Below are 24,828 nucleotides of genomic sequence, written 5' to 3' on the forward strand. Positions count from 1 at the left end.
TATTTGTTTTGTGAGTGTAGTGTTAGATGGAATAGTATTAAAAAAAAATGTTTAAGCAAAGTATAAGTGAGTTGTACTCCAGTCTAGTAGGTGGCGGTAATGCAACATAGATTAGATGCCAACCGCCGTTAAACCTCATCGAAGAAACGTTGGACCACTATTCCCACTATACTAATGCGCAAGACATTTTCGGAAGTAGTTAGTGCGCCTGCGTACAACAAACGGTCGCGCGCAAGATTTGAGTTTTGTTTGGATGACTTCGTGCATGGGGAAAAGATAATACGTGCATTTTTAACTATGTAGCTAGCAATGGCAAAAGCTTCCAACTTGACGAGGACAGATTTGGACTCTTCTTTTGAAAGCCAGTTGTCAGTTTCAAGCCGAACTTCTAACAGAAGTTTGCGAGTGGCAGAGAAGGAAAGAAGAAAGAACCAGACCGGGGATCCATTTGTACTTGCGCTGAAGTACTTCTCAGAAGGTAGCAAGATAAGCTAACTTTTGCTAGCCTGCTAGTATAATATTGCTTGCAGAAGGCAAGCGTAGCTAACGTTAATGTTGTAGCTACCTTTTAACCAAAGTGAAATAGCTATTTGACCGTATGGCAGCCCAGCTTATTGCTATGTGATCTTACCAGACCCCGCCCAGTTTAGTTTTGGAAACACCCTTTTACTTATTTTGGACACAACATAGAAACAACCATTACAGAGACTGCCTATGTTGTGTTCCAAAGTTACCTTTTACTGTAACTTATTTTGCTGACGTTAGTTAGCTAATGCATAACAAGTGTGGGTGGGGTATGGTTAGACTGAACAAGGAAAGCAAGGTATGTAGTATGCACAATTTGCAAGTCATCATTTAGTTACGAAGTACAACAATTGCATATAACTTAATTTATTATTCAACAGATATTTATTTCATGCTAAGGTTAATCACACATAAACAATAAGAGGATATCTAGCTAACGTTACATGTAACGTACAAAATAAATACAATCATGTGATTGGAAATGTTACAGCTGGATGTTACCTACTAACATTGTTTGTTATTAATAAGTACATTGGAATTCAATAGCTAAATACCTAGCTACAGTAACTAAAGCGCATCCAGTCACAGAATGTCCGTGACTTCACATGAGTTGTTTGTTTCCTAGTGGAGGCAGGTACCCCATGCGTTGGGAACGATGTACTGGAGAGGAACCTGGTGCTGGTGGAGAGAGTGGGGCTCAGTCGAGGATTCCCTCCTGAGGCCATCTCTGTCATGTTGGACTACGCTATGAGCTTACGTATGGGTACGAACAACCCGCAGCCACTGCAACTACAGACTGACATGAAATATAGATTTACACTATGCTGAATTAATTTGACCATACTTAACATTTCAGCGCTTTCTCTTCCCTGAACAGGAGGTGTGACGTGTGTTCGGGTCCTGAAGTTTCTAATCCCCGCAACCGTGGTGCCACAGGAGGCTGTTGTTCGAGCAGTGTCGTGGTTATGTGTCGGCAAGATAGCAATCAGCACACAGGTAAAGAGCTCCTCTGTCTCAAAGGTCTATAAGTCACACTCACAGATTTAAAGGTTGACACTGAAGACGTAACAAAACATTATAGTACTAGTTTCATCAGAATTGCTCTGTGTACTCTTTCCCTATACGTGCTTGAAACTGGTGTTATGGGGTGTGTTCCAGGTTCTTTTCCTTCGGTGGGTGCTGACTGTTTTCGACATGATCGACTCCAAGGACCATCTTCGAGCCATCTATGGCTTCATCTTCAGCTTTGTGACTGAAGAGTATTTGGTATGTGCAGGAGTCGTATCCCCCCCCCCCCCCCCCCCCACGCTCTGATGATATCAATGAATGTCTTGAGTTTTTACTTTGGCATTAGATTGCATTGCTATTTAAACTCATGATTGAGTTGTTGTGTTTCAGTCTCCTTACATCTGCCATTTGCTTTACCTTTTGACAAGGAGAGAAAGTGGTAAGTGACTTCTTGTTACTCAATGAACCATTACCATAAGGTCCAAATTGTTCCTGCAGCACAACATCGCTTCATTTTTTATTTTCTTTCTGTCATAGTTCGGCCATTCAGAGTAAGAAAACTGTTGGACCTCCAAACAAAAATGGTAAAACAAAGAATGTTTTTTTATGTTCTTTTTTAAGGTGTTGTCAAGTGAATGCATGGGAGACATCTAACAATTGTATTACTGTTATGAAATAGTTGTGATAAATGGCAGGAGGAGAAAATACTTGCATACTGTTTGTAGCTCTCTACATAATTCCCATAAATAGTTAATCCTCTGTACCATTTATCTGTAGTTGCACTTAGTAAATGATTGCTACATCCATCAACCTGAGAGCGGGGTCCACGCTGTGAGCATGTTGCACTGAGTTTCATTCATTTCCTCTCATCTTCTGTCTCCCCAGGGCAGGCAGCCGTTCCTGTTGCACTTGCTGTCATTGTACAAAGTGTTTTACCCCGAGTTGGTGACGCTTGCTCTTCCATCACGAATGAGGGTTAGTACACGGATCACACCTAGTGACCTCTTTCCATTGCACAAACCACACTTTGTTGTTCACCTTGTTGTTCACCAGGTTTGGGATCGATTTCATCCATATCCGATCTGGAAGTGAACTGAAATTCCAATCCAATTCTCTTCATTGAAACCCTGACAAACATCCGTAATGTCAACATGTATCTTTTCGGCTGTCGTTCAGAGTGGGTTTAAGAACCACAATTCCACGTGGAAGGTGGCGCTCAGTGCTCTCCAGAAGAGGAACAAGGTCCAGGTGTCCTCTGACATCAGCCTGGCCCTCAGGCTCAAAGACAAGACCAACTCCAGAAAGAGGGTAAGGCCATGAGCTATGGCACACCATTGACAAGGAGACAGATGACCTTAAACACCGTCTTTATAAAGGGTCTTATTGCTAATGTATAGCACACATTGTTTTAGGGGTCAGGACATTTTGTCCTCCATAGACCATGAGACTCATTGAGTCAACTGACCTCCTTGCTTTTTGGATCTATCTGGATATAGACACTTTGTGGCACTGTCATAATCTAATGAACTGTTTACAATATACTTACAATATACTGACATTCCTATCAGAAATTGAATCACCTGGAGTTACCATCGTTGAGCTCGTCTATCCAGAGCAACTCCTCCTCCAGCCGAAGCAGGAAGGTCTTCTCCCTGGAGCAGCTCCACTCCTTTCCACAGCTGCTGGACAACCTCCACTGCATAGAGGTAACTCTCTTCTCTCTCTCTTTCTATCTCTGTCTCGCTTTCTCACTATCTCGTTCTGTCTCTCGCTCTTTGATCTCTTTCCATCTTTTTATCTCTCACTCACTCACATAATCCTGATTATTCACACAATGGTATGGCCTTGCGGTACCTTGTTTTGAGACAGATGGAAGATGAGGATTTAAGCAGGATGGATATACTGTGTTCTAAGGTTGGGCGATGTCAAAATTTTTTCCAATCGTGATTATGTACTCATAAAACATTGTAATATGCAATGGTATCTCCCCCCTTTTGGCCAACCCCTCCCAAAATACTTTGTTATAGGTAGCGCAAGCTAGCACTAGTTGGCTGTACCTGCGCCTAAACTCCAGTATTTTTCATCCTATTGCCTGTTCTCCCCCTTTTTAAATAGTGAGCCAACATGTTTTCAACACTCAACTCATTTTCTCATGCTCTCTCTTGTCTCTTTGTATAGTGAGCAATATGTTTGGAACATCAAATCGCAGTATTGAATCGCAATACATATAGAATCGGGAAAATCGCAGTACATGCGAATCGGCACATAAGTATCGTCATAATATTGTATCGTGAGGTCCCTGGCAATTCCCAGGCCTAGCTATAGTGCGAAATTGCATGCTACAACTGGACAAAATATAATGTTGTTGAAACCTTGGACAGAGGCTGAGTGCTCTATATATAATATATATATATATATATATTTATAATGTGTGTGTGTATATGTATATATGTGTATGTATATATATATATATATATATATATATATATATATATATATATATATATATATATATATATATATATATATATATATATATATATATATATATATACACACACATTTTTATATGTATGTATTCCTTTCTGGTGGCGCTTGAAAACAGGTTTGTGTGTGTCTGCATGGCTTGCACATGACGGAGCAAAGTGACAGTCAACTGATGATGAACGGGGCTGTCTTGCCGTAGTGAGTTAGGTTATAAATCATGGGCTGGATAGAAACAAAATGTACCGTCTTCAGAACTGGATAATAATTGCTTTATTTGCCTCATCCTCCTCTCTTAATATTGTATGTTTGGGCTCTCATAAAGCTGTGATAGAGAATAGCCTAGGCCTGTAGACTCCGACTCGTTCTTGTTCTTTATGAAAGGGGCAACTTTACGATGCCTTAGGTTATTTGATAAAACTTTAACTTGTCTTGAAGTTTTTATGATAGGCCTAGTAGGAAATTGGCCATTTGGTTTTCAACCTCGCATGGAGTGATTTTTACGCCCTGCACGGATCATTTATTTCTTAATAAGCTTAAACTTGATTAAACGTATTACTTAAAAAAAAAAAACGGCTTTTGATGTGGTTTGTACTCTCTCATTATTAGTCCCCTGGCTACCATAGGCTTTTAGGCTATTCAAACAACTTTTTGAGATGGAACTCCGTTAGATAGATTTGTTTCATCAGGAGAAAGCCATGCAGGCGTAAAATGATGAAAGCGTAGCCTACCAGTAGCCCAAAGTCATATTCATATCGAATTAAAGAGTTAGTCACAAGATAGTTAAGGAGTGTCCGTTTATATACAGTGCCTTCAGAAAGTATTCACACCCCTTGACTTTTTCCATCTTTTGTTCTTACAGCCTGAATTTGTAACTGATCTACACACACTATGCGATAATATCAAAGTGGAATTCTGTTTGTAGATATTTTTTACAAATGTATAAAAAATGAAAAGCAGAAATGTCTTGTCAATAACTATTCAACCCCTTTGTTATGACAAGCCTAAATAACTTCAGGAGTAAACATTTGCTTAACAAATTGCAGGGACTAACTCTGTGCAAGCACAGATTCAATGACAAAGACCAGGGGTGTTTTCCAATGCCTTGCAAAGAAGGGCACCTATTGGTAGATGGGTAAAACAAACAAAAAAAAGCATATATTGAATATCCTTTTGAGCATTGTGAAGTTATTAATTAGATGGTGTACCAATACACCCAGTCACTACAAAGATGCAGGTGTCCTTCCTAACTCCGTTGAAAGATAGGAAGGAAACCGCTCAAGGATTTCACCATGAGGCCAATGGAGATTTTTAAACCAGTTAGTTTTATGGCTGTGATAGGAGAAAATGGAGGATGGATCAACAACATTGTAGTTACTCCACAATACTAACCTAAATGACAGAGTGAAAAGAAGGAAGCCTGTACAGAATACAAATATTCCAAAACATGCATCCTGTTTGCAACAAGGCTCTAAAGTAATACTGAAAAAAATGTTGCAAAGCAATTAACTTTTTGTTCTGAATGCAAAGTGTTGTGTTTGTAGCAAATCCAACACATCACTGAGTACCACTCTTCATATTTTCAAGCATGGTGGTGGCTGCATCATGTTATTGGTATGTTTGTCATTGGCATGGTAGTTTTTTAGGATAAAAAGAAAAGGAATAGAGCTAAGCACCGGCAAAGACCTAGAGGAAAACCTGGTTGTCTTTTTTTCCCCAAGAGACTGGGAGACAAATTCACCTTTCAGCGGGTCAGTAACCTAAAACGCAAGGCCAATTCTATACTGGAGTTACTTACAAGATGACATTGAATGTTCCTTAATGGCCTACTTACAGTTTTGACTTAAATTGGCTTGAAAATCTATGACAAGACTTGAAAATGGCTGTCTAGCAATGATCAACAACTAACTTGATAGAGTGGAGAGTTTTGAAAAGATTAATGGGAAAATGTTGCACAATCCAGGTTTGTAAAGCTCTTAGAGACTAACATGTATTGAATCGGGGTTGAATGCTTTTCAACTTCGACATTAGAGTATTTTGTGTAGATTGTTGTCAAAACATGACAATTAAATACATTTTAATACTATTTTGTAACAACGAAATGTGCAAAAAGTCAAGGGGTATGAATACTTTCTGAAGGCACTGTATATACACTTTTGAATAGGTTTAGGCTATAAGGCCCACACATCTGACAGAGAGAGAGCGAGAAAGAATATTCTGACTGGACATTTTGCTCTGCTTTGGTGGAATTCTCTGCTCTGTCTAGCCTACATTCCCTTCTTGTGCTCTGTATATAACATCTACAGAGCTCCAGTCAAGTTTAAATATGCTAAACCATCATCTGTCACATCACAATGTCGTCACCATTTGCAATGGCTGTCAATCATTGCTGATAGACGATGCTATAGTAATATCGCCCCACCCTACTGCTTTTCTTAGTTGTAAAAATCAATTATTGAAGGTGTCCAGCACTGCCCATTTCACTTGTAATGTCTTTTTAGGGCCACATGGGGGAGCTATGTCACCAGCACAGTTTTGGTTGTATTAGAACTGAACAAGGGCTCAGCTCAACCTTGTCTCCCACTCAATATGACGGCTAGCGTTGTCAGTGCAATTTGTTTGTTATTATCCAGAGCCATAAACAGATTCATGAGCTCTGTCCATGTCGTTTTGTTTTCTAAATTTGTCATTGCTCTGTTTACAGACTTTATCAGGGTTTGTTTGTCCCGACGAGTTATTAATTAACTGGCCAACAAAGATGTATCACATGGAGCCACATTGAAAAAGTTATAAAGTGTTGACAATTACAAAATGGCCGCTCGCAAATACTGTTTGCTTGTCAGATACATTGACCTGATCGAAACAGATACACTGCTGTGAAAAATTATTTGGCCATTTTCTAATTTTCTTTGCTTTTGCGTATTTTTTTATACTGAATTATCAGATCTTCAACCAAAACCATGAGTGAACAAATAACACAACAATTACATATTTCATAAACAAAGTTATGCAACACCCAATGTCCCTCTGTGAGAAAAGTAATTGCCCCCTTACACGCAATAACTGGTTGTACCACCTTAAGCTGCAATGACTCCAAGCAAACGCTTCCTGTAGTTGTTGATCAGTCTCTCACATCGCTGTGGAGGAATTCTGTCCCACTTCCATGCAGAACTGCTATAACTCAGCGACATTTGTGGGTTTTCAAGCATGAACTGTTCGTTTCAAGTCCTGCCACATCTCAATTGAGATTAGGTCTGGACATTTGCTAGGCCATTCCAAAACTTCAAATGTGTTGCTTTTTAGACTTGATTTGTGTTTTTTGACAAGTGTCTTGCTGCATGACCCAGCTGCGCTTCAGCACACAGACGGATGGCCTGACATTCTCCTGTAGAATTCTGATACAGAGCAGAATTCATGGTTCCTTGTGTTAAGGCAAGTCATCCAGGTCCTGATGCAGCAAAACATCCCCAAACCATCACACTACCAACACCATGCTTGACCGTTGGTATAAGGTTCTTACTTTGGAAAGTGAGCAATCACCGCAGCTGTTCACCCCATGTTAGTAGCCGCATGTACATTGTCAAATCAAAACCCAACCTTCATGTACACATTGTGATGCACGGATGTTCCAAACTCGGCTTTAGACAAGACTGACTTTATGACCAAAATTATTCTATTTACAATTTGTAGTCAATTTTGACAGTTTCTGACTCGTATCGTTTTCAAAGGGACATTTAAGGACATTTACGGTTCACGATAAATAAATTCCCCTCACTGTTGAGCTGGGCAATAAGGACAAATCCATATTGCAATAAGTTGCCTAAATTGATTCGATAACGATAAATGGAACGATAAGTTTATAACAATGTGTACCACATTTTTTAAAATCCTTTAAGCTAGAACTGGGTGACATGGCCTAAAAATCTTAGCCTTTTTTAAAGATTTGTTGTACAACTAAAGGTAAAATACCCTGCATTTCAGACAGTCAGCAATAATCTAATGAATTAAGGCTTGTGAAATTGGTAATGCAACTGCTCGGCATGTGACCGTAAGGTGCTACAGACAGTAGTGCGAACGGCCCAGTACATCACTGGGGCCAAGCTTCCTGCCATCCAGGACCTATATAATAGGCGGTGTCAGAGGAAAGCCCATAAAATTGTCAGATACTCCTGTCACCCAAGTTATAGATTGTTTTCCCTGCTACCGCACGGCAAGCGGTACCAGAGTGCCAAGTCTAGGACCAAAAGGCTCCTCAACAGCTTCTACCCCCAAGCCATTAGACTGCTGAACAATTCATAAAAACCACCACCGTACAATTTACATTGACCCCCCCCCCCCCCCCCCTTGTTATTGTTATTCTTATTGTGTTACCTTTTATTTTAGCTTACTTGGTAAATATTTTCTTCTTCTTGAACTGCACTGTTGGTTAAGGGCTTGTAAGTAAGCATTTCACGGTAAAGTCTACACTTGTTGTATTCGGCGCATGTGGCAAATAAAGTTTGATTTGATTATAAGCCTTCAACAACCATAAGACCCATTAATGTAATTATTTTATCAAAATAGTTTAACCAGGTTTTGAAGTCGGTCTGAAAATTCCCTTTTTGTTTGAAATTTAACCACAGCCATGCATAATGCACATTCACTAATAATGACTAACTTCTTGTAGTAGGCATGACAGAAAATGAACACAGGTATAGAAAATGAACACAGGTCTCATAAACAATCTCAAGCACAAGCCCACGTGCTAGTGAGTAGCCAGCTATTTCAGCCAACTTGGATCTATTTGCTAGTTAACAAGGTAGAACAGTTGAATTGTTATAAACACACTCTTTTGTCTGTCTCCAACTGCTTGAACAGCATGCTAGCCTGTCCACTTTGTTCAGATGTTTAAATCAAGTGGCATACATTATTTCTCAGAACACGTCGCCAATTCCTTATCTAATTGTGTTTTGTGCTTATTGCGCTTTTATAAAATACAGACTAGACAGCTTGTATAACAGTCTTTGGCTAAAATGCTGTTAGCGGTACGTGGTACCGCAATGCTGTGCGACACAAACTGAGTATTACATTTCCAGAATCAATGTTCCTTGATACTCCTGTTTTAGTAGTGCCTGCTTTGTGCACAATTTGAGGAGTTAAAACAATAAAAGGGTATCGTTAGAAAGGTTAACTCAATGGAAAGGTTAAATGATTTTTCAAGAATTTGGGTCCGTGGACTACGGAGAGAAACAAAATGGTGCAGTTTGATGCCATGTGGCGTCAACTGATGCTGGAGATGGTGGGTCTGGGCAGGTGTGATGTAGCTGTCGTTTGTAAGTATGTCTTGTATTATTTATAAAATAAAAAAGATTAACTTTTCCTCTATTCCAGTAAAATAATGTCTCAATGTGTTTTCGTTGTCCTGATGACCGATTCTGTTGGACCAAACCTCAAATGCAAATAGTGAGTTGTCGGATATTATTCATCCTGGTCAGACAGGTTTTTACATGGAAGATACATTGGATATAAGACAAGTATTTTAATCAATAAAACGCCATGAAAAATCTAGGGAAACAGGTCTGGTATTCATAGCAGATTTTGAAAAGGCTTTTGATCAAGTAAGACTAGAAATAATATATAAATTCCTAGACCATTTTAATTTTGGAGAATGTCTTCTACAATGGGTTAAAGTTATGTATAGTAATCCCAGGTATAAAATAGTAAATAATGGCTACTTCTAAACTGTCGAGTAGTAAAACAAGGTTGCCCACTGTCGGCATATCTATCTATTATGGCCATCAAAATGGTAGCTATTAAAATCAGATCCAACAACAATATAGATTGGCTTGAAATCCAGGACTTAAAAACAAATGCAAATAGTCTGTGTAGCCATTTGATTAGATGCTTGGGGATAGAAGCTGTTTAGAAGCCTCTTGGACCTAGACTTGGCGCTCCTGTACCGCTTGCCGTGCGGTAGCAGAGAGAACAGTCTATGACTAGGATGGCTGGAGGCCTTCCTCTGACACCGCCTGGTATAGAGGTCCTGGAAGGCAGGAAACTTGGCCCCAGTGATGTACTGGACCGTACGCACTACCCTCTGTAGTGCCTTGTGGTCGGATTCCGAGCAGTTTGTCATACCAGGCAGGGATGCAACCTGTCAGGATACTCTCGATGGTGCAGCTGTAGAACCTTTTGAGGATCTGAGGACCCATGCCAAGTCTTTTCAGTCTCCTGAGGGGGGAATAGGTTTCGTTGTGCCCTCTTCACGACTGTCTTGGTGTGCATGGACCATGATAGTTTGTTGGTGATGTGAACGCCAAGGAACTTGAAGCTCTCAACCTGCTCCACTACAGCCCCGTCGATGAGAATGGGGGCGTGCTCGGTCCTCCTTTTCCTGTAGTCCACAATCATCTCCTTTGTCTTGATCACGTTGAGGGAGAGGTTGTCCTGGCACCACACGGCCAAGTCTCTAACCTCCCTATAGGCTGTCTTGTCGGTGATCAGGCCTACCACTGTTGTGTCATCGTTCAAACTTAATGCCTGGACGTACAGTCATGAGTGAACAGGGAGTACAGGAGGGGACTGAGCACGCACCCCTGAAGGGCCCTCGTGTAGAGGAGCAGCGTGGCGAATGTGTTGTTACCTACCCTTACCCCCTTGGGGCGGCCCATCAGGAAGTCCAGGATCCAGTTGCAGAGGGAGGTGTTTAGTCCCAGGGTCCTTAGCTTAGTGATGAGCTTTGAGGGCACTATGGTGTTGAACGCTGAGCTGTAGTCAATGAATAGCATTCTCACATAGGTGTTCCTTTTGTCCAGGTGGGAAAGGGCAGTGTGGAGTGCAATAGAGATTGCGTCATCTGGATCTGTTGGGGCGGTATGCAAATTGGAGTGGGTTTAGGGTTTCTGGGATAATGGTGTTGATGTGAGCCATGACCAGCCTTTCAAAGCACTTCATGGCTACAGACGTGAGTGCTACGGGTCGGTAGTCATTTAGGCAGGTTACCTTAGTCCCTGTGCTTAAGAACAAACACTATTGTGGTCTGCTTGAAACATGTTGGTATTAGACTCGGACAGGGGGAGGTTGACAATGTCAGTGAAGACCCTTGCCAGTTGGTCAGCGCATGCTCGGAGTACATGTCCTGGTAATCCGTCTGTTACTTGCCTCAGCGAGCATAAGTAATTTAGCTTGTCTGGTAGGCTCGTGTCACTGGGCAGCTCTCGGCTGTGCTTCCCTTTGTAGTTTGCAAGCCCTGCCACATCCGACGAGCGTCGGTGCCGGTGTAGTATGATTCGATCTTAGTCCTGTATTGACGCTTTGCCTGTTTGATGGTTCGTCGGAGGGCATAGCGGGATTAAAATATCGCCCTTAAACCAGTCATACAAAGCTGGTTGCAATTCTAGTTTCATCCTCCAGAAAAGACAGAACAAATGTTACAGCAAATAATATGGTTAAATTCAAATATACCAAATTGATTTAAATAAAAATATTTATGGAATAATAAATAAATAAAAATGTGTATCTTTGTTAATGATATTATGAATAGGAAAGGTGGAGTTATGTCACATGTGCAGTTAAACATATATACAGAAATGTTTGCTCTCTCCAAAATTACAACGAACTGATTGCAGCATTACTGGAAAAATGGAGGGACGATGGATAAGGTAGGGAACTTGTCTGCCCTTTTACTAAAGACCAAAACGGGCAAAAAACTCAAAGGCATAAATACAAAAATATATCAGTGTTACTTGAGGACCAAAATGTCGACCGCAGCACCATACAGGTTTCAAAATAGTTGGGAAGAGATTCCGTGGCACGTGGTTTATGAACTGATACACAAAACACCGCTTGATTCAAAATTTCGTTTTTCAATTTAAATGATTTATACAAAATTATTTCCACAAACAGAATGTTATCTATATTGGGCATCCAAACATCTCATCAGATTTAGCCACAAAGAGACAGCATCATTAGATTACTTATTTTGGTATTACCCTTTGTTTCTGGTCACTGGTTCAGGAATGGCTGAAAAATCACATTAATCTCTAACCCTACAAATAGCACGGTTTGGAGATTTGGACAACCATAGTCAATCAATCAACAATATAATAATATTGTACTTTTAGTAAAAATATTTATCTCTAATTTACAATCTGTAGATACTATGCAATTAGACATGTTCAGAATTTATGTGAAACATTAAAGCACATTTGAAAAATATATGGAACCTGGAAATCATTAGGGAACAGTTTATGGAAATAGGTGGGATGGACTGAGAGTAGCTGAGGGGTTGGGTTTAAAAGCTTGTGTTCTATAATAGTTATGACTGAAACTATATCTACAGTTGAAGTCGGAAGTTTACATACACGTAGGTTGGAGTCATTAACTCGTTTTTCATCCACTCCACAAATGTATTTTTAACAAACTATAGTTTTGGCAAATTGGTTAGGACATCTACTTTGTGCATGACACAAGTCAGTTTTCCAACAATTGTTTACAGACAGATTATTTCACTTATAATTCACTGTATCACAATTCCAGTGGGTCAGAAGTTTACATACACTAAGTTGACTGTGCCTTTAAACAGCTGTGGAAATTTCAGAAAATGATGTCATGGCTTTAGAAGCCTCTGGTAGGCTAAATGACATCATTTGAGTCAATTGGAGGTGTACCTGTGGATGTATTTCAAGGCCTACCTTCAAACTCAATGCCTCTTTGCTTGACATCATTGGAAAATCAAAAGAAATCAGCCAAAACATCAGAAAAAAATTGTAGACCTCCACAAGTCTGGTTCAATCTTGGGAGCAATTTCCAAATGCCTGAAGGTACCACTTTCATCTGTACAAACATATTACACAAGTATAAACACCGTAGGACCACGCAGCTGTTATACCGCTCAGGAAGGAGACGTGTTCTGTCTCCTAGAGATGAACGTACTTTGGTGCGAAAAGTGCAAATCAATCCCAGAACAACAGCAAAGGACATTGTGAAGATGCTGGAGGAAACAGGTACAAAAGTATCTATATCCACATTAAAACGAGTCCTATATCGACATAACCTGAAAGGCCGCTCAGCAAGGAAGAAGCCACTGCTCCAAAACCGCCATAAAAAAAGCCAGACTACGGTTTGCAACTGCACATGGGGACAAAGATCGTACTTTTTGGCGAAATGTCCTCTGGTCTGATGAAACAAAAATAGAGCTGTTTGGCCATAATGACCATTGTTATATTTGGAGGAAAAAGGGGGAGGCTTGCAAGCTGAAGAACACCATCCCAACCATGAAGCACGGGGGTGGCAGCATCATGTTGTGGGGGTGCTTTGCTGCAGGAGGGACTGGTGCACTTCACAAAATAGATGGCATCATGAGGTTGGGAAATTATGTGGATATATTGAAGCAACATCTCAAGACATCAGTCAGGAAGTTAAAGCTTGGTCGCAAATGGGTCTTCCAAATGGACAATGACCCCAAGTATACTTCCAAAGTTGTGTCAAAATGGCTTAAGGACAACAAAGTCAAGGTATTGGAGTGGCCATCACAAAGCCCTGACCTCAATCCCATAGTAAAAGTGTGGGAAGAACTGAAAAGGCGTGTGCGAGCAAGGAGGCCTACAAACCTGACTACGTTACACCAGCTCTGTCAGGAGGAATGGGCCGAAATTCACCCAACTTATTGTTGGAAGCTTGTGGAAGGATACCTGAAACATTTGACCCAAGTTAAACAATTTAAAAGCAATGCTACCAAATACTAATTGAGTGTATGTGAACTTCTGACACACTGGGAATGTGATGAAAGAAATAAAAGCTGAAAAAAATCATTGTCTCTCTTATTCTGACATTTCACATTCTTAAAATAAAGTGGTGATCCTAACTGACCTAAGACAGGGAATTTTTACTAGGATTAAATGTCAGGAATTGTGAAAAACGGAGTATAAATGTATTTGGCTAAGGTGTATGTGAATTTCCGACTTCAACTGTATACTGAACAACCACAGACCAAGTGTAACCACTCCAGCCCAGGACTTACACATCCGGTTTCTTCATCTGCGGGATCGTCTGAGACCATCTACCTGGACAGCTGATGAAATTGAGGAGTATTTCAATCTGTAATAAAGCCCCTTTTGTGGGAAAAACTCGTTATGATTGTCTGGACCTGGCTCCAAAGTGGATGGGACTGTGCCCCTGTCCAGTCATGTGAGGCCTAATTAGGGCCTAGTTTATTTATTTCAATTGACTGACTTGTATGAACTGTAACTCAGTAAAATCGTTAAATTGTTGCATTTATATTTTTGTTCAGTATAGATGTACTGTCTATCAAATTACTTTGCTTGTTATGTAACTACTGTAAAACAAAATTAAGTGCCATGTGTGTAAAATGTACATGTAACGACAAACAACAAAAAAGCTGTAAAAGCGGTTTATTTTTGTCCTCTGAACGGGGGAATTGGCCCCCAAAAATAAAATGAATAAATACAAATAAAAATTGTGAGTTGAGACTGCTTGTCATAGAGGAAGAAGTGGTCTTGAGAAGGTGCTTGGAAGGTACACACAGCCTACAGTCATTGAACACAGCACAGGAGTGAAGGAACCAAAAAGTACATGAAAACATGTGGACATAAACACTTTATAAAAAAAATATTGCGATACATGCAATTGGAATATCGCACAAAAACATACATTAATCGGTTTCATTCGATATATCGCCCAGCCCCATTTTAAACTACTACTAGTTTGATGGTTGTAGCCATCAGTTGTCCCATTAAAAATCACCCAAATAAGAAAATGTATTTCATTTCAAACTTCACATTTTTCTACTTTAGGCTACTTATCGTAATGAATGATATCAGCAAAATGCCAGCGACAAGTGGTTAGTGTGGTCGGTGTCGATCATTTGCTGTTTATCGTCCCAGCTCTACCTCAAGGAGCCAACGTGTGCAACAAGCCGTTGTGACAGCACTTGCTACTTTTTATGGCTTCACGGCTACTAACGCTGGGCAGGACGTTGGACAAGACAGATCAGCTAGTACTGTCGGATCATGCAGTGCAAACAAATCAGCGGCGCAATCGTTGAGGGATCACTGATTCCTTATGTTAGCCCCCCCCCCCCCCATCATTAAAAGCAGTCGTTTCTCAGACGAACGATGCCGTTGCTCCTTAGTTATGGGAAGACTCAGCCATGTCTGTTGACAATCTGTCAATTTTTTCTTTATTTAATTATTATGCTTAAGTTCCCATATTACCAGGCAGCTGTTCACACAATAGACAGACAGACCACTCCGTGTGGAGAAATGTCTGAATGCTGCTTGCAACAGACATATCCATGATGGCCGTAGTATGAGGATTAGTAGATGTGACAGATTTAGTCCAGTCAGTGACAGAAAGATTGCTCACTCAATGAAAACAAGGACACTGGCAACAGAGATCCTCTTATTCAATAACATGAAATATCTTCAATAATATAATCTCCTGACATGAAGCTGTTCAGAACATGATGGAACTTTGGAGTTTGATGGTCTCTGTGTTTGTGGTTAAGTGGTGGGGTTCATGAGTATAAGTGTGTTTTTAAGGGTGGTGGGGTTTGATGGGGTTCATACTGTGTGTGTGTGTGTGTGTGTGTGTGTGTGTGTGTGTGTGTGTGTGTGTGTGTGTGTGTGTGTGTGTGTGTGTGTGTGTGTGTGTGTGTATTGACTGGTTTAATAATAATCTCCCCCTCTTCCACAGCTCCCATCCCAGATGGGTTCTCTGCTGGGCTCCAGTCTGGCCCTCTGTTACCTGGACTACGTACAGGATGACTCCGCCTTCCTCCGACTCAACTTCTGGCTGGGCCACGCCCTCCATGAGGGTAAAACTATGAACTAACCATTCACCAACCACTACGTCTTCCCTCCATTGTCTCTCTTACATCGTGAAAGAGGGAAGTATAAAGAAAAAAGCCCAAAACACTCAATTCTCCGTACCCTCCAAATGGACCCTCATCAATTCCCAGTAGGCATTTCAAAGCAATAGTCTGAATAGCTTTTATGAAAAAGGAAGAGTTTTGGTGTCAATGTTGTAGAACTAACAAATCTGTCTCATCATAATAATAATAAGAAGAAGAAGAAATAAAAAACATTTTTTTGGGGGGGGGGGGGGGGTGTTTCAGAGTTTCTGTTCTGCAGCGGGGACGGGGGCTCTGGGAGTTCGTCCGAGGCACTCCACTTCCTCAACAGGTTGCTCTCCACACAGCACTTCCTCCAGGTGAGCCTCAGCCCCCTCATCGCCGCCATCCAGGCCCCTCTCGCCTCCCGTTCTCCTCCCTGCCCCTCCCCTCTTTGCCAGATCGGTATCTGTAAGAGTGGGTTAAACTCTCTCTTCTCTTCTCTGCTCTCACTTCTCCCCTTCTGTTCATTAATAAATTATGCCACAGTCAAACGCTAATTTGAGATGCATATGTTTTGTCTCCCCCCACCTCAGGAGGGCTTCTCCAGCACAGAGGGCTTCCTCTACAAGTTCCTGAACGTTTGGGATGGTTCACTCCTCCGCCCCCAGATCCTAGGCTTGCTGAGTGACATCCCTGTGGTCCCCAGTTCCTGTGAGTAGGCCCTGTTTGCTTGGCTGCCTCACGCTCCTTTCCTCCAGTCTCTCTCTCCCCTAATTAAACAGATGAACTGTAACGGGGGGGGGGGGGGGCACGTGACTACGTTTCCCAGGCTCCCTGGCATATGCTGCCAGCTTGCAATGTGCTGGGGATTGCATGGTTAGGAATGTTGAATTCATTGCTCTCCCCATCTCTCCCAGGTATCAGCCAACTTCTGTTTGAGCCCCTCATGCAGCTATTCTTCACCTCCACGCTCTTCTTCAAGGTAATAGTAAACAGAATCCCTCGAAATAGATCCTGCTTCGAATCAAACTTAAGAAGATTGCATCATACCACCATATCCATGTACAGTCCAGCTATCAGCAGTCTAATCCCGGGTCGTATTAATTTCGTACCAAACAGAAGAAAACGTACTGAAACAGGGAGCAACTACGTTTGACAAAGTTTTGCTACAGTGTGCCTTAATGAACACAACCCTGTTGTAGTTCTAACTATCCCTCTTGTTTTTTCCCACTTTGAATATGTTTAAACTCCAACAGCCCTCTGTTGTCTGTCCTCTCTAGTGCAGTGTGATTGACTGTCTGAACAACATGCTGTTGAAGTGGCTGACCTGGCACTCTGTGTATGCCCTGGAGGATGGCCTGGACATCAGTCTAAACAGCCACACACCCATGTGAGTCTCACTGTACCTGTCCCACTTACTCAAACACGTCCCTGTCCCACTCATTCGCTCAGATACATCCCTGTCCCACTCAGTCATTCACTCTCACTCACTCACTGTCACTCACTCACTGTCATTCACCCACTGTCACTCACTCACTCACTCACACTTCCAGCACCTCAGCCCCATAACTTCTTTGAGTTAAAGACATACAGTGCATTCGAAAAATATTCAGATCCCTTCCCTTGTTCCACATTTTGTTATGTTACAGCCTTATTCTCAAATGAATTAAATACAAAATGTTCCTCATCAATCTACACACAATATCCCATAATGAAAAAGCGAAAACAGGTTTTTAGAAATGTTTGCATATGTATAAAATAAAATAAACAGAAATACCTTATTTACATAAGTATTCAGACCCTTTGCTATGAGACTCTGAATTGAGCTCAGGTGCATCCTGTTTCAATTGATCATCTTTGAGATGTTTCTACAACTTGATTGGAGTCCACCTGTGGTAAATACAGTTGATTGGACATGATTTGGAAAGGCACACACCTGTATATAAGGTCCCACAGTTGACAGTGTATGTCAGAGGAAAAACCAAGCCATGAGGTCAAAGGAATTGTCCGTAGAGCTCCGAGACAGGATTGTGGTGAGGCACAGATCTGGGGAAGGGTACCAAAAAGTTTCTGCAGCATTTAAAGTCCCCAAGAACACAGTGGCCTCCATCATTCTTAAATGGAAGAAGTTTGGAACCACCAAGACTCTTCCTAGAGCTGGCCGCCCAGCCAAACAGCAATCTGGCGAGAAGGGCTTTGGTCAGGGAGGTGAACAAGAACCCGATGGTCACTCTGACAGAGCTCTAGAGTTCCTCTGTGGAGATGGGAGAACCTTCGAGAAGGACAACCAAGATTTTCTGGTCTGATGAAACCAAGATTGAACTCTTTGGCCTGAATGCCTAGCATCACGTCCGTGCTTCTACATCTGCATTGCTTGCTGTTTGGGGTTTTAGGCTGGGTTTCTGTACAGCACTTTGTGACATCGGCTGATGTAAAAAGGGCTTTATTAATACATTTGATTGATTGATTGGAGGAAATCTGGCACCATCCCTACGGTGAAGCATGGTGGTGGCAGGATCATGCTGTGGTGATGTTCTTCAGCGGCAGGGACTGGAAGACTAGTCAGGATCGAGGGAAAGATGAACGGAGCAAAGTACAGAGAGATCCTTGATGAAAACCTGCTTCAGGACCTCAGACTGGGGCGAAGGTTCACCTTCCAACAGGACAACAACTCTAAGCACACAGCCAAGACAACGCAGGAGTGGCTTCGGGGAAAAGTCTCTGAATGTCCTTGGGTGGCCCAGCCACTCACGGACTTGAACCCGATCGAACATCTCTGGTTGGACCTGAAAATAACTGTGCAGCGACACTCCCCATCCAACCTGACAGAGCTTGAGAGGATCTGCAGAGAAGAATGGGAGAAACTCACGAAATACAGGTGTGCCAAGCTTGTAGTGTCAGACCCAAGAAGACTCAAGGCTGTAATCACTGCCAAAGGTGCTTCAACGAAGTACTGAGTAAAGGGTCTGAATACTTATTAAATGTGATATTTCCATTTATTTATTTTTTTATCGCAATTGCTTTTTGTCATTACGTGGTATTGTGTGTACATTGATGAGGGGAAAAAATGTATGTAATCCATTTTAGAATTAGGCTGTAATGTAACAATGTGGAAAAGTCAAAGGGTCTGAATACTTTCGGAATGCACTTTATTTCATTGTCTTCCTCTCCAGAATTCTAACTCTTCACAAACGCCCAATCCGAACCCATCAAGGTTAAAGAGGTCTCCAATACATTTTTATTCCCTTCCCATTTTCAACTTAATCTCTGGAGGGAAACTCAATGAAACGCGATGCTTAAATCAATGGCTGTGGTGTGTGGTTGGCCGCCTCCTCTCATCCTCCTCGGTATATCCTCAGCACTGTCCTTTGGAACGCAGCATCGGAATGAACTGCAGTGTGTGCATCTCATAACGCCCGGCTACATTGCTTCACACTCAGCGCTGATTTGGTTATTGTCTTTTATTGCATTAACCAAGATGGACGGGTCTTCTGAAGGAGAAATTCATATGATCCAAGGGCAAAGACCCCTTTTTGACCGTCTCAGTAGTCCCATACATCATTGTGATTCATGTGCTTCCCTCATATTATGGCCAGTGTTTTGTGTTGTGTAAAGGTTTACAGTATGTGAATACTCCCCAGGAACATGACTCTGTCTGGCTTCATGGACTCTGTCATGGAGCTGGTGCGTTTCATGGGCCGCCTGGCCACCGTGGGGCTGCAGCTAGAGGGCTGCCACTGCCTGCTCCTCAGCTTCATCCTGGACTTCTACGAGACGGTAATCAATCCAGATTAAGTGATCACAAAGGAAAATGTTTGGTCTTTATTAACAGTTGATCATCGTAATGACATTCATTATAAGCAGAATGCACTATGTCAGTTTTTATATATTCATGCTCCATTTAGAAAAAGAGACTACGATATTCGTTCTGTGGTGTTGACGTATGTGTCCCTGTGCCTCGGTGCGTGCCGTGCAGGTGTGTGACATGTTCCTGAAGTACGGGCTCCCCCTCGTGGTCATGCCCCCTGCGGGAGTGTTCTACCCGGCCCTGTTCGCCACCGACCCCGTCAGCGTGGACCGCCTCAGCTACATCATGTACAGGTGGGGAGGAGAGGTGACGTCAACCCCGTTACGATCATGTCAACACCAGGTCTGACGGCGTTGACACCGGGACTCGACACAGTCACGTTAGCGTGTCATCTTTCACTCACAAACCATCACTGCCATGTCGTGTGCAAAGCATCGACATGGATGTCAAACTTTCTCCTATATATATATTTGAAGTGAATGGTAAGCAGTCTTGATGCAGCACGCGAGAACATTGCATTTATGATTCATGATAATGAAGGGCCCAGGATGCAGAATTGCACTAAGATCCATTTTCCTGGAGAAAGTGTTTTAAGGCCATGAAGAATGCAAACGGCATGCATTACTGAAGCACGAATATCTTGTCGCACAAATTGCTTGTATCCTCTGTATACTGAGTATAACAGTTCAACCAAGTGTTACACATAAAACATACCTCTATAGCGTGACAAGAGAGCACTGCTTTTATTAAAAACGGGCCAAAGATCTGGTCTGATATACATTTACTGCGACTATGGTTGTTGTTTTATTTATCGTAAAATATTCTGCTCGCAATAAATGGCCTTTAGGATAGATGTTGTTTACATAACATGGAAAGCAATGTGGTTGTTTTTCTACACTTAAACAGACAACTAAGGTCATTGCTGTTTTTTCAGGTACAAGAAGAACCTGACCTCTGCTAAGTGTCAACAACAGGAGACCAAGGTAATGAAAGTTCTCCCTTTAAGAGACATTTTCTGCTTTGTATATTTAAGTGTTTTTGCATAATCAAGCCATTCAAGGCTTCTCAAGTGGCCACTTCTACCCGTCCACATGATGAACAAAACTATTAGAATTAAGTGCTGATAAAGAAAAGGCAATTTAGGTGGTTACTTGTTTAAACCAAAAACACACAAATTACATTTTTCATGCCAATTCTAGTGTATGAAGGAAATTTTATTTTCAAGTAGGTGCTGCCAATTACACTGAACAAAAATATACAGTATGTAAATGTGATATTTCAGTTTTTTATTTTGAATACATTTGAAAAAATGTCTAAACCTGTTTTTGCTTTGTCATTATGGGGCATAAAAAGCTTATTTCTCCAAAAATTTGTGCGCAAATTTGTTTACATCCCTGTTAGTGAGCATTTGTCCTTTGCCAAGATAATCCATCCACCTGACAGGTGTGGCATATCAAGAAGCTGATTAACAGCATTATCATTACACAGGTGCACCTTGTGCTGGGGACAAAAGACCACTCTAAAATGTGCAGTTTTGTCACGCAGCACAATGCCACAGATGTCTTAAGCTTTGGGGAACATGCTATTGGCATGCTGATTGCAGGAATGTCCACCAGAGCTATTACCAGATAATTGAATGTTAATGTCTCTACCATAAGCCGCCTCCAACGTCATTTTAGAGAATTTGGCAGTACGTCCGATCGTCTTACCAACCGCAGACCACGTGTAACCACGCCAGCCCAGGACTTCCACATCCGGCATCTTCACCTGCGGGATCATCTGAGACCAGCCAACCGGACAGCTGATGAAACTAGGTTTGCACAACCGAAGGATTTCTGCACAAACTGTCAGAAACCATCTCTGGGAAGCTCATTTGCATGCTTGTCGTCCTCACCAGGGTCTTGACCTGACTGCAGTTTGGCGTCGTAACCGCCTTAAGTGGGCAAATGCTCACCTTCGATGGCCACTGGCACAATGAAGTGTGCTCTTCACGGATGAATCCCGGTTTCAACTGTATTGGGCAGATGGCAGACAGCGTGTATGGTGGTGTGTGGGCAAGCGGTTTTGGCTGATGGCAACGTTGTGAACAAAGTGCCTCATGGTGGTGGTAGGGTTATGGTATGGGCATGCATAAGCTAAGGGCAATGAACGCAATTGCATTTTATGTATGGCAATTTGAATGCACTGCGATATCGTGACAAGATCCTGAGGCCTATTGTTGTGCTATTGTTCTCTCTACTACCGCATGGCAAGCGGTACCAGAGTGCCAAGTAAGTCTAGGACACAAAGGCTTCTCAACAGTTTTTACCCCCAAGCCATAAGACTCCTGAACAGGTAATCAAATGGCTACCCGGACTATTTGCATTGTGTGCACCCCACCAACCCCTTTTTTAAGCTACTGCTACTCTCTGTTCATCATATATGCATAGTCACTTTAACCATATCTACATGTACATACTACGTCAATCAGCCTGACTAACCGGTGTCTGTATGTAGCCTCGCTACTGTATATAGCCTGTTTTTTTACTGTTGTTTTATTTCTTTACCAACCTATTGTTCACCTAATACCTTTCTTGCACTATTGGTTAGAGCCTGTAAGTAAGCATTTCACTGTAAGGTCTACACCTGTTGTATTCAGCGCACGTGGCAAATAAACTTTGATTTGATTTGATTTATTCATCCTCCGCCATCACTGCATGTTTCAGAATGATAATGCACGGCCCCATGTCGCAAGGATCTGTACTCAATTCCTAGAAGCTGAAAATGTCCCAGTTGTTCCATGGCCTGCGTAGTCACCAGACATGTCACCCATTGAGCATGTTTTGGAATGCTCTGGATCGATGTGTACAACGGCGTGTTCCAGTTCCCGTCAATTTCCAGCATTTTTTAATAGCCTTTGAAGAGGAGTGGGATAACATTCCACAGGACACAATCAACAGCCTGATCAACTCTATGCGAAGGAGATGTTGCGCTGCGTGAGGCAAATGGTGGTCACACCAGATACTGACTGGTTTTCTGATCCACGCTCTTACCTTTTTTATGTATCTGTGACCAACAGATGCATATCTGTATTCCTAGTCATGTGCAATCCATAGATTAGGGCCTAAGTAATTTATTTATATTAACTGATTTCCTTATATGAACTGTAACTCAGTAAAATCTTTGAAATTGTTGCATGTTGCGTTTATATTTTTGTTCAGTGTGTGTATATATGGCTCTGGGTTGAGACACCCAATATGTTTATCCCAAATGTCAGACTTAACAAGAAAAATGGGTCTGGTAAACGGCATGCAGATTGGTCATTGCGTGCAAACATTGGAGATAATGGACCCCGAGATTTAACCACGCAAAACCCGACCCTGTGAAATTCCACGAGATGGGCTATTCATTTAGCATGTGCCACAAGCTGATTGAGTGTTTAAACTATTTCTCCATTGCTCCCTTTTTTCTCTCTTCTTTCTTGTCATCCCCCGATTGCAGCAGGCGTTTCACATCAGCAGGCAGACGTGCCAGGAGTTTAACCACTACCTGCTCTTCATGGTGAGCTGCCTGTGGAACTCCAAGATGTTCCTGCCAGGCATGGCCATCGAGGTGGACCAGGAGCTCTTGGCTCTCAGCAAAGTGCCTGAGCCCTGGACCAGCTTTGACCTCATCCACCACCCTGCCTTCCTGGGCTGTGCCCTCGACTTTCACCACAAGGTGAGTTTAGATTTAATTCATTTTCGTGATCATTTGATTTGTATTGTGATTTACATATTGAAATTTGCCAGGCATTTTATAATGTTCACATCTGTGAAACTAATATATATATTGTATAGAATTTCCATAAATGTCCACATAACTGTTTTTTAAATGTATTTTATTTAACCTTTATTTAACTAGGCAAGTCAGTTAAGAACTAATTCTTATTTACAATGACGGCCTAAGAACAGTGGGTTAACTGCCTTGTTCAGGGGCAGAACTACAGATTTTTACCTCGTCATCTCGGGGTTTCGATCTAGCAACCTCTCGGTTAGTGGCCCAACGCTTTGACAACTAGGCTACCTGTGCTCAGTTTATATATGAAGTCTAATTTCCAAACTTCAAGAGAGCAGCCATCCTCTCCAGTTGAGTTAATCAAGTTTAAGGTCGGACAAGGGGATGAATGTGGTATTAATGTATATTTCATAGAAGATCAGAATCACAGTTTATTATTCATGGGTGTTGCATGAGACTTGAGTTTTCATCATTTTAAATAATCCAAGTACCTTTTGGTCCGAAACCGCTGCAACACCCAGTACACTGTTCTACTGAGGGGGGTAACTGTTGAATATGAATAATTCTCTCTTTATCAGTGTTGGCCAGAGAGGAAGGACATAGACTTCAATTCCATAAAGGTACCACAGTCTTATTACTTCTTCCGTTTTTTTCCATGTACGTGCACTGATGTGCGTTTGAAGTGTGCCATTCATTTTTCATGATCATTTCTATTGATCAGCGAGCCACAGGCTCAGGTATGGGAGTCCTGGATGGCCTGTATGTAGTTGATGGTCTGTAAAGCTGTCTGTCTTTCTGTCTGTAGGCGGCGAAGCAGTGGAACTGGTACATGGAGTTCCTCTTCTCTCAGGGCTTTCAGGGCCTCCAACAGTTTGTCCAAAGTAGCATAAACCGGCGCTCTGTGGCTGGAATCAGTGGCCAAAGAGGCAGCCAGCCCACAAGCAGGTAAACGACATGCCTAACGAGAGGATGAAACAGAAAAGACAAAAGACTCTGACACTTCTCCGTGTTGTAAAATACTTGAACATATTTTATCTCTTGCCATATTCTCCAAGGAAAGATTCACATGAGACTTGAGTGTCTTTTTCTCTGTAAATAGCCACTATTTTTAATCCTGACTGCATTTTATTTAGTTTTGTCCATATTTTAATTATGCTTGGTGTTGTCTGTTTTCTTGTATAGCTTACCTATCTATCTATAATTTCGGTGCAACTTGTACATTAATAAGAAAGCATTTTATCTTTTTATTTTTTGGGACAAAAGCATCCCCCTGATCTGTTACTAAATTGAAAATGTGAATATCCTTTCTATTAAAAACCATTTGTAGAATTAATTAAGGGTGAAACCATCAGTGTCTATTGCAGTTATTGGCTCCACCATCTGGAAAACAACATTTATCCTTAATTGAGGGATC

General features: G+C 41.7%; 1 protein-coding gene across 3 annotated transcripts; it reads left to right on the forward strand.

Moving 5' to 3' along the window:
• The first annotated feature begins 201 nt into the window (after positions 1–201).
• Positions 202–24,747, forward strand: LOC139574230 (centromere protein I-like). 3 transcript variants are annotated; one of them, XM_071398597.1, is made up of 20 exons: positions 202–478; positions 1,151–1,288; positions 1,403–1,521; positions 1,684–1,791; positions 1,924–1,972; positions 2,071–2,117; positions 2,419–2,508; positions 2,710–2,841; positions 3,102–3,239; positions 15,712–15,832; positions 16,133–16,227; positions 16,444–16,561; positions 16,768–16,832; positions 17,131–17,240; positions 19,492–19,627; positions 19,827–19,951; positions 20,593–20,641; positions 23,139–23,357; positions 23,993–24,034; positions 24,220–24,747. In XM_071398597.1, the coding sequence occupies exons 1-20, from the start codon at positions 310–312 to the stop codon at positions 24,361–24,363; spliced, it is 2,214 nt and encodes a 737-aa protein (XP_071254698.1). In that variant the 5' UTR covers positions 202–309; the 3' UTR covers positions 24,364–24,747. The 3 variants fall into 3 exon arrangements, with proteins under 3 accessions (XP_071254698.1, XP_071254699.1, XP_071254700.1); XM_071398598.1 differs by having other exon boundaries at positions 23,142–23,357; XM_071398599.1 differs by lacking the exon at positions 202–478 and adding an exon at positions 686–823.
• Positions 24,748–24,828: the final 81 nt, after the last annotated feature.

This window comes from Salvelinus alpinus, chromosome 4 (genome assembly GCF_045679555.1).
Source record: "Salvelinus alpinus chromosome 4, SLU_Salpinus.1, whole genome shotgun sequence".
NCBI lineage: Eukaryota > Metazoa > Chordata > Actinopteri > Salmoniformes > Salmonidae > Salvelinus > Salvelinus alpinus.